The sequence below is a fragment of the Phoenix dactylifera genome, chromosome 14 (genome assembly GCF_051530095.1).
Source record: "Phoenix dactylifera cultivar Ajwa chromosome 14, Ajwa_hap1_PhDact_Kaust_v1.1, whole genome shotgun sequence".
NCBI classification, from domain to species: Eukaryota; Viridiplantae; Streptophyta; class Magnoliopsida; order Arecales; family Arecaceae; genus Phoenix; species Phoenix dactylifera.
Window position 1 is genome coordinate 26,811,557 of NC_143203.1, and position 11,156 is coordinate 26,822,712.

Genomic DNA, 11,156 nt, shown 5'->3' on the forward strand with positions numbered 1-11,156 from the left:
TACTTTGTTCTTTTATAAATCTAAAAATCTGCTGGAGTCCTAACAAAAAACCCTAGCCATGGATCAGACTTTCTTCCGTGCAAGAAAAGATATTCTTGTTTTCTATTATTGTATTATACTATAAACATAATATTATATTACATTATATCATAATACATTGATATGTTATGTTAAATAATTTAATATTATGTTATATTATGAAAAATTAATGTACACTAATAATTATAATATTTTGTATCTTTATTATTGTATTATACTATATATATAATATTATATTACATTATATCATAATACATTGATATGTGTATGTTAAATAATTAATATTATATTAAATTATTATGCTATAGTATATAATATTATATTACTATATTATAATAATATTATATTATATTACAGTAATATTATACTATATCATATATTTATATATTAATATATGTTATATTTTATTATACTCTGTTGTATAATATTATATAATGTCTTTTATGATAATTTTGTCATATAAAAGTACTTTTACAATTTATTTACCAAATACATGTTACAGTGCCACAACACTTTGAAGTTGTAGCTACCAAACAGCAAATAACTTTTTATAAAAACTATACTTCAGAAAGATCTACTTCCAACAGCCCTCCCAAATAAAGCCTTTGCGGATTTTTGTGTTGCCCATATGTACCAAAAGGCGAATAGGAGAGCTAATTGTGTGACTTAGTAAGTTGTCCAACATTAGCCTTCTTCTCTCTTTATTTTTTTTTTTGATTTCGTTGGATGGATTCTGTATTCTGTATTACTTAAAAAAAAAAAAGGTTATGATTAGATGGATTTCCGAGCCATTCATTTTACATGATGCTTCACGCCATGGTGGGGAGACTCGAGGAAGTTGACTTTTATGTTGCGATTACTCAACGCAATTCGTTGTGAGTCCACACAGGCTCATTGATGTTGGAGCCAGCTCATTAGTACCTTTTCCATTGTGAGATATTTTATTTTCTCGATGCTAGTGGTTTTATATATATATATAAAAGGGCAGTGCAATTGGACTGTACAATCGGGAAAAAAAACTAAAAAAAAAAGTTAGCAAAAGATTAGGATGAAATATCTATAATAAGTTTCGCTGAAAAATGCATAATATAGAAGGCTAAAAGGAAATTAACCTATTACACGACGACAGCTCGGATATTCAATGCTCTGTTTATTTAATTCGTGATTAAACGGGAACGTGTTCTTTATTCGTCCGAGCACCTCCGTCCCCTTCCCTCTCTTTTTTCCTTCTCCCTCTCCCATCGGAAACCCTACCTCGTGTCTCCCAACCCTCCATCCCATCCCCCACCACCCTCCCATAAGATCTTTGCTTGATCTCCCGAGGTCCATCGACGACGATGGCGAGCTCCTTGGATATGTCTCTCGACGACCTCATCAAGAACAACAAGAAGTCAGCCTCCGCCGCCTCCGGCGGCCGGGGGCGGGGTAGAGGATCCGGAGGCGCCGCCCGCCGGGTCCCCAACCGGGCTGGGAACCGCCTCGGGCCGTATTCGATGGGAAAGGTACGCCTAGGGTTTCCTCCACAGATCCCAATTCCCAAAAAGACTCCATCTCGATCTCGATCTCGATCTCGATGTCGATCTCGATCTCCACGGGCGCGGTTGGGTTATCTGATAGCGCCCCTCTAGAAGCTAGGCTAGCGTTTCTGATTTCCGTCTTGTTATCGTTCATGGAAACGATTCGATCCAGGCGCCCGACTCAGCGTGGCAGCACGATATGTATGCGAATCAGACGGAGGGTTATTTGCCTCCAGCGGCGAGGGTTTCTGCTATTGAGACAGGCACCAAGCTCTACATCTCCAACTTGGACTTTGGTGTCTCCAATGAGGACGTCAAGGTAATAAATCTTTCTAATATTAGTTCTAATAAATTTGGGATGATTTGACTGCATTCTCTTTTCTTTTTCCATCCAAATCTGCTACATTAGTGCTGCTTTTGCAATTTTTGACCAAAGATTCTATCTTTCCTATCAAAATCTTTTTTTTTCTTGGTTAACATGATAGGAACCCAGTTCCCATCAATGGTATTTTCAGCAGAAAAATAGCGAAAAAAGGAGAAAAGAGTAGAAGGTTGATTGCTCGACCACTCACAAGGGGATCGGGACTTCCCAAGCTAATAGGCGAATTTTATTAATCCAATGCTTGGACCTCTAGGCCCAAGGGGTTTGCATATTTATAGACCACTATGCCTTGACTGACATTAAAGACCCAACCCTAAAAATACTAGAAAAATCAAATAAAATAAGTAATAAAAAGTAAATAAGGCAAGAACAAAAAAAGAAGCCAGTCGGGGCTTTCTTATGAATTAGGAGTCGTATCATTCTCCTGCTCTTGAAATAAACCTTTTCTCAAGGTTGAGCTGTAACAAATATTTTTCCTAGATCAAATGGTATAACGATTACTTCATTCATCTTAATATTTTTCTTTTGTATGTGAGATCATTGATGGAATTTTTGGATACTTTGAAATTGTTGATCATGATGATTTCCATACCCACTTTGTAACAATTGAACAAGGGCAACTATTGGTGGATCTATGTAAAAGAGATCTTCATGTTCTTGAAGCTCAATCATGATCATCATTTGAATATCCTTTATCTCTTTGATAGTTGGATCCTCAATAATGTCCATTACTGTTTCTATCATCGAATATTTCACGACCATACCTTTCATGGTTTAGTCAATAGTTAAATCTTCCTCGATTACGTCTCCATGCTTTCATTGTTGATCGAATCTTCCATGATTCTACTTGTGAATTGTTGATTATTAATCACCACCAATTGGAGTGGCGGAATTTAACTCTCTAAGTTAGCGTCTATCAGATCAACCATGATTGAGACGTTCCTCTCCATCTCCTCCAATATTTGCACATCATTAGAAGCTTGCTATTTATATATTTTTCAAGGACACAATCACTTAAATGAGGATCATGGTCGCTACTATCATTGCAAAGATTTCTATCATGATTGGTGGTGCCATCATGAGTTGCCTCAGGTGGTTGACTGCTGACAGTTATGTTGTGGCATCGATTCTCATAGTGCGAGTTTTTGTTTATTTTAACTTCATGAGAAGTCCATCGATGAACTTTTCTAGAAGTTAATATTCGGACCAATTATGTGCACAATAGATCTGCTTGAGTTGATTTTGATACTCTAGCATGGTAGTTGTTTGTCAAATTTTTGCAAGCTTGCCATTGATATTATCATATTCAGTTGGTCCGAAGTGCACCGAAAGACCATCAAAAAATTACTCCTAAGTGGGTATGCCATGGCGTGACTTGAACCGACCATGCAACTAGATTGCATCTCCTTGAGACTAATGGAAGCAATCTCAACTTAGTTCAGTTTCAGCTAGAGTTTGGTGGAAGCGAAAAATTTCCTAGCTTGTGATTTGGTCAGATCATTGTCTTCCAATCAAGAAACCTCCACCTTTATGCTTGGATAATATTGTTCTCCATGAAAACTACCTTCTCTATCGTTATGATTAATTGGACAAAAATCATGATCACCGCTATCATCATGATCATGAAGATTCTCGTTGTTAACCAAACCTAATTCTTGGTTGGTTCGGTTTTTTGGAGTCATACTAAGTGCCACAACTTGTTAGGAAAGGTTTGTGGGCAACCCTTTCATCTCAACAATCCGTTGATCAGTTGAATTTCTTTGTGCTCCCAACTGGTTATTTTGTTGAGACAAGTCTCCCAAAGCCATAGCATTAGGACTTGAGGCAATGCCAAGCTTCTCGTCATGTAGAGGATCAATACTATGATACCAAGCTGATAGAAACTTAGAGTCTTTTAGTGGTATTTTCTAGCAAAAAATAGAGGAAAATAGAAGAAAAGAGCAGAAGAAGGATTGTTCGACTACTTCAAGGGGTTTGAGACCTCCAAATCTAGTAGGCAAAGTTTATTAATCTAATGCTTGAATTTCTAAGCCTAAGGTGCTTACATATTTATATACCACTATGCCTTGACCAACATTAAGGATCCAATCTTAAAAGTACTAGAAAAACTAAATAAAATAAATAATAGAAAATAAATAAGGGCAAACATTATTAAGCAGCTGCTTAGGGTTTCTTTGTAATATTAGAAGTCGTATCATAACATGATTTATGTTTGATTATAATAGCAAGGTCCTCATATAAAAGCTCCTTAAACATCCTTGCAAGATGACATCTTTTATGGCCCATGGTTTGTTGCTTGCTGAGCATGCGTCAAGTCTTATTTTTGCTATTTCAGTGCATAGGGTTATCCGAGATTCATAGTTTTACCTATAGATTTTGAATTCCAAACTCCTCTGTTTTGCATGTAGTTTGGATTCAGGCTTTTCGTTATGCTTCTTTGTACTGCTTGTTGTCGAAAAAGTGTATTAGACTTTGCATTGGAATGTTTGAGAGTTTGGGAATTCCAAACTCCTCTGTCCTTGTTTGCTACCTGAGGAATGCTGGTTGTTGGTTTTGGACTCAAAAAAAGAAACTAAGGAGATCTTTGGTTGGTAGTGCATGTTGGTGTTCTTCCATGCAAGGGAACATAGATCTCGCATTCCTCAGTATGCCAGGCATGTCACCACTGGTCGATACTTGTAGATAGATCCAGCATATTATTTGTCCGTGTCAGTCCAGTCATTCCTCATAAGAAAAGATGATCAGATCAGTTTGAAAAGGAGGAATGAATATGAGCGACTTGGTTGTTTTTAGTAATGTTCTGTTCTCCCTTGTTGGAAACTCTGAGAAATCAGCCTGTTGGTCTAGTCCCCTTCATATTTTGGACAATGTATGAAGATGTTAGGAGAAAGGTACATCCTTATATGATGTAATTAGCCCACCACCATGCATACTAGCAGAATATGAAGATAGGAGTAACTTTGGAATGAGTTTCCAAATCATTTTTATATTGATTAGTCGATGGAAAAGGAGGATTGAATTGAAAAGGAAAACGAAACATAGATGATGTTGGATGCCACACAATACCACATGCTGCATTAATTAACATTAACAAACCACAACGATGCATTATTGTGCTTATTAAGTTTTGCTTGCATGATTTTAAAGAAGTTTGATAATTCAATCCATTTTAGTCCAACTTGTTAATGCATCTATCGGAAGGCATAGCATGTCAATGTGTACTCTTTTGTTTCTTTTTCTTATTAAAGTCTCCATACAGTTGATTTCTAACTAAAATCCTCTGTTTTTATTTTATTTTTCTAATAGAGTAAAAGGTCCTACATATTTCCTTTTTTCAGGAACTCTTTGCAGAGGTTGGTGATCTCAAACGTTATTCGATCCATTATGATCGGAGTGGAAGATCAAAGGTATCTCATTGAGCTTGCACCTAGCTTGGATGTTTTAATGCTTTTCTATTTTGCCGTAGTTTGGAATCTATTCTTTTAGGGAACGGCTGAAGTTGTCTTTTCAAGGCGGGCAGATGCTGTAGCTGCCATAAAGAGATACAACAATGTACAACTTGATGGGAAGCCAATGAAAATTGAGATTGTAGGAACAAATATTGCGACACCTGCTGCTGTGCCCCAGATTACTAACGGGGCTTTTAGAAGTCTTAATGGCCCTCCTAAAAGGTTTGTAATTATAGCTCTTCAGCTAAGATATGATGTTTTTCAGAATCTTAATATTGATATTGTTGCTTTTAAACTCCATTTATTTGGAGAATTGTCTTCATAGTCTCTTTGACTTTTGCAACTTGGTATTCTTGTCGCATGCATGCATTCTGTTTTAAAATTCCTGATTATCCTGTTAAAAGAATTGTTCTAGTGTGACCTGGCATGTATTTTGTGGCTCTTTGTCAATATCTGGTTGTGCTGAAATAGTAGAACGCAAATTTCATTTTTCAAAGAGGGAAACAAAATTAAGGATACTCAGAAAGGAGGAGGAAGGAAAATAAGAGAAGGTTCCTATATAATAATGTGTTTTGGTTACTCGTCATAGGCTGTGTATGCTCGTTTCTGTTTGTACTACCTAAAAAGTCAAACTAGTGTTATGCACCTGAAAACAATTCCTATGTCAATATGCCACTTTCTACAGGTTTGTTTCAGAGTATCACATATTGTGCCTGAATCAGTTTGCTGAGACGCACTGTACCATGGCATATTGCGTTCATTGATACCGATTGGTATAAAGTAATACATTATCTTCTTCATGATACCCTAAGGGAACCCCAAAATTCCCCCCTCCCCGTTTTAAATAGTTTGAACTATTTTTGACTCTTTGTTGGAAATTGTTTGAACACTTCTACAATTCATTTTGTCCATGTAGATACATCACAAATAACAAATCATCTGAGTTGCATGATGCTGTTTATGATAAGCATCATAAAGAAACAAGATGCTCTACCAGCTATCAAATCTAGAAAGAGAAAAATGACATTAACGAAGAAAAGAGAACATTTTAAGAGAACTTACTTTGAAAAGGTCATGTTCAATTATTATGATCGGTAGCAAAGTATCACTGTATATCTTGTTATAGTTCTTCTTGTTGCTGTAATACAGCTCAGTAGTATAACACACTTTGGGACAATTCTACAAAATATGCATTTATGTGTTCTGTGTTTAATATTTAAGAAGTGGTAATGGCAATCTGAACCATCACATGAAAACCATATCAAAGAAATGAGAACATTGTCAATGCTGATATGGAAATATGGAGCACACTGTTTGGAGAGTAGTTGAATATCAGTCAACAAATTATATCAAATTATTAGAGGAATACAAATGAAAATGAGGATCTATTTCATGTCAATGATTCCTGTTGTGATTGATCTTTGTTATCATTTATCAACATTGAACAGAGTAATAAGCTGAAGATGTTCTTAAATAATAATGTACTATTGTAGTCGGAAGACTGTACATTCTTTTGGTTTTGTGCATAATCACTAGAATGTTGTGGAGAAACTTAAAGTGAACTTCTATAAAACCACCGTAAGACTGGCTTTGCTGGAAACTTTCAAGTTAGTATTTTTTTTAGGAATGTAATGATAAACATAATTGAGATAAACTTACAGGAGGCTTTGGTTGAAATGTAAGTGAGTTGAATTGGGGGAGAGAACTGAACAAAAATCAAATTGAAAAGATCTGTATTAACAGAGTGGATGTTCCGAGGTTTGTACGGCTGGCAGCAGGTTATGATTTACCAGTTGCATGTTTACTCAAGGATCAAGATTGGTGGTGGTCAGCTATGCCTGACCATATGAATTATGTATTCCTTGCCTGGAAGGAGTGTCAATATTTGGAGTGGATGAAAAAATGATGAATTGTTGTTTTGGGGTGACCAATATTACATGATGTATCTTTTGACAGCATACTTGTTATATGGAATTGCCTCTTTCTATAAAGGTAAACATTTATTAACTAATCTTTCATTGAACTTCTTTCATTTTCCATCATTGAAAGTTAGGACCTACTATCAATTCTTTTGTGCTAAGATGCATGTGGCTTCAGGCATGCAGCTCGGTAATCGACTAGAACTGAACTATGAGGTTGGCTTGGCTAATTAACCCTTGTAAATTTGCAAGAGTAGATAACTCTTTATTAGTTATATTCTATTGATTGACGGATACAGAGAACATATATTATCTAAATCTCACTCTTTTAATCAATAAGTTATGTTTTATTATTTGCATGCTTTGTGTAATGAGCAATTATTCCATGGCACTTCTGGAGCTTAAAGTTAAAACATCAGATTGCCAAATTTGTATTCCACAGATGTGCACCAGTTCAATTTTTTTCTATCATTGAAATGACAGCAAAATTTATCTCACTTTTGTTAATTAAGGTGAAAACCTTGAATATTTTGATCTATATTTTTTGCATTGGCCACTTGTCGGCACTATCGCATAACCATTAATTTGCATGTTTTATGCTTTTCTGTTCTTCAGTCTTAGAGTTTGGTGAAATTCAATTCCCTGTATGTATGAAAAGTGTTTTAAGAGTTAATATAATCAGGAACTTCTAATAGTATTACTGTCATCTTTTGAATCTGGCTATTTTGAGTTGAATTCTGTTTTAGATGCATAAGGGGATTCTGAAGTATTAGTCTAAGTGCCTAGGTTAATTTGAATGGTTGATTGGAGACAAGTATTCAACCCCAAAATCTTACAAAAATATTTTTATGGGAAGCGGGAATAAAAGTTAGGTTTGTTTCTAGGAGTTTATCTTTAGTGACTGTAGAAACTGTTGTTGGAGCATTGCTTCATCCTGTTATAAATTCCATTAATTTTCTATTTGAATTTTGAAGTCCTTTTATTGCATTTTGTATTAAGGGAATTGATTCTTAGAGCTATGATGGTGCTTATAATTCTTCCACCCTATATGTCTGGTGGAGTGCAATATATGGGTGCAAACATATCATAAATTCATTGTTCCTAGTGGAAGGTTCAGGGGAATAACTGGTCTGTTTGCTGGAGTTTCATTAGTTGTTGTGGCAAATGTTGTACTTTAATTAACTTGTGGCAAAAAATGGAAGAAACGAGATTGAATATTTTGATATGATTGTCTTTGTATTATGTTCTCCTCAAAAAAGAATATGAATGTCTTCAATAATCCTATCCTCCACCAGTTTATGCTCTTTACTTTCCTTTTTTTGGGGGAAAGGATTTGGCAGGGCCTGATCAATTTATTACTTTGCTTGAATTGTTGTATAACCAGCATTGTATGATTCAGCTTTTTGGGCTGAGTGATGCATCATAAACATAGAGGGAGTGGCTGGTTTTCTAAATACACACTATTAAATGCATGGTTGCAAAGAAGTTTGTTTCACTCTCAGCATTTTCTTGTGTATTTGTCTTAGAAACTGCAGCCTTCTTCCATAAGTGAGAAGCAGCATCTTCAGAAATGGTATTTGCTTACATGTTTGAAACATCGTGGGAGACATAATGTCCAATTCAGAGCAGCTATTAAAAGTTTCATGCTAACTTTTGTGTTTGATTGTGATATTTAAAACGGCACATTCTAGTGACTTTTTTTAATAAATTTATAATTTTTGATTGCACGGAACGAGTCCACATACTTTGTTTGCTTGTTTATTTGGGTGGTTGTGCAATTCTTTGTATTCTCCGGAATGTTTCATATTTCCCGGGAAACTTATTTGGCCTCGAATAACTGTTCCAGTTTCCAGTTCATCTTATGCACTTGTTTTTTATCCTGGCAAATCATAAGTCCTATTTTGTTTATGTGAGCGACAAAAGCTCCCTTCAATTAGTTGAATTCTATCTTTTAACTGAAAACAGATTGATGGATAGTTTGAGGTTTCTTTTCCTCCTCTTGGAATTTCAAGGACGCGAGACCTGCTCTTTTTTTCCCCCCACCAAACTTCTTCATTATATTTCTTACTGCCTTTAGCTGGATATGTCTTGTTGTTTATCATGAGATTTATCTCTGAAACAAGATCTGATAGGACTTCTGAATCTTTCATCAATTTGAAGCAATAACACATGGAATCATCATCAACTGGTGTCGTAATTTAGCAGTTTGGGGTGGTGCCTATGCTTTATTGCTTGGATTACTCCCTTCTAGCGCTGTCGTGGCAATAAGGTTTGAAGATTGTCAAACGTTTTAGTTTTAGTAGCCTCTCTGGCTTGACATTGTAATCACTGTTAATTTAAAGACTGGTGATCTTACAAAGAAATGCTGATTGATTGCTGAAGTGCTTTTGTTTTATACCAAAACAAGGTTCTTTATGTTTTATACCTAAACAAGGTTCTTCATGTTGTATAAGGTCCGAGTTTGCTCTTTTACTTAATGTTCTCATCTCTTCCCACTCTACTATTTTGTCGTGCTAGTTTAGCTTGTTTTATCATGTCTTTCTTCTAAAAATCCATTACTACAGCAAACAATCTGGTCCTAACTGTACTGCCATTGTAATGTAACAGTGCACCTGGAAGGGGTGGCTCTACAGGATGGCCACGAGGTGGTGGTGGCCGTGGACGGGCAAGAGGTCGTGGACGAGGTAGAGGCCGTGGTGATCAGCTTTCTGCTTCAGATCTTGATGCTGACTTGGAAAAATACCATGCAGAGGCAATGCAAATCAACTGAAAGTTATTACACCTTGGTGCTTTGCATGTTTTGTCCACTTGGTTGGATCTGCTCGAAAGTGGTATATTTCTATAATTGTGTGACATTAGGGAGGGGGATCATGAATCTTTAGTATTGTTACTGGTTTGTGGGACTTTGGTTTTTACTGTTATCTGCTCCTTTTGATTTCAATGTGCTACATCTGTTAAATGGACAACTAGTGATTGCCGTTATGGATTCATGTAGCTTAGATATTCTCCCATTAGGTTTAATGCTTGCACAATGCAGCCAAGAAGTAACATGTTGGAGGTAATCAGTTTGGAGCAATCTGATACATGTGAATCCGTAGTTTCTTCTCCTGATTCCCAAACCATAACAACTGAATATCTTTATGTTTTGTTCTATTTTTACATATTGATCATGTATTTTGGTTTGTGTTTCAGTCTGAAAGCTGAGTCTGTGAACTTCTGTTTTAATCCCTTATGTATGTTGAGGACCGATACTTCAGCATATACCTGAGTGTTGGAGTTGTTTCCGAGATTATCATTCCTTTTTATTGCACAAACTACTACGTTAATCAATACCTATGGATGATTTGCTTTTCAATGTGATTTTCCCCATAAAGCCAATTGCCATAATGTTTGGTGTTTTTACTAAAGCCAAATCTATGAACTGAGTTTGAGCGACATCAGTTGGTGCCGATGACTTCAAGCTTACTCAACTTGGGTATCGTTGCAGTAGCTGATAGTGTGATTAAGCTGAATTCGGTGCTCATGTCAAGGCACATGGTTGTGTATCTATTTGCTCGTTCAGGAAATTTTTGGATTTCACAGTATCCTGGCAGCATCCGGTTGAACGCCCTGTGGCGTGGTTGTGGAAAAGCATTTGACAGATGGAAAATTGGTATAAAACACGTAGCATTCAGCGACCAGTGAGTTTTCCCCAAAAGTCGATGTATTTGTAGATTATTTTTTGTCATGCCATTACATCTTCTGTGAAAGAGTAGTTAAGCAGGAGACATTGGCACAGTTCTGTCAGGCTATTTGACGGATGTATCAAAGTGAAGTTTCTTTTTCTTATGCTTATTTTTTTCTGGGAACA

The 11,156-nt window shown here is 36.1% G+C and overlaps 1 protein-coding gene across 1 annotated transcript; it reads left to right on the plus strand.

The window, feature by feature from the left end:
* Positions 1-1,182: 1,182 nt before the first annotated feature.
* Positions 1,183-10,288, plus strand: LOC103696658 (THO complex subunit 4A-like). The gene is made up of 5 exons (XM_008778346.5): positions 1,183-1,541; positions 1,729-1,875; positions 5,277-5,345; positions 5,425-5,609; positions 9,914-10,288. Exons 1-5 carry the CDS (start codon positions 1,377-1,379, stop codon positions 10,074-10,076), a joined length of 729 nt encoding a protein of 242 aa, XP_008776568.2. The 5' UTR covers positions 1,183-1,376; the 3' UTR covers positions 10,077-10,288.
* The last annotated feature ends 868 nt before the right edge of the window (positions 10,289-11,156 follow it).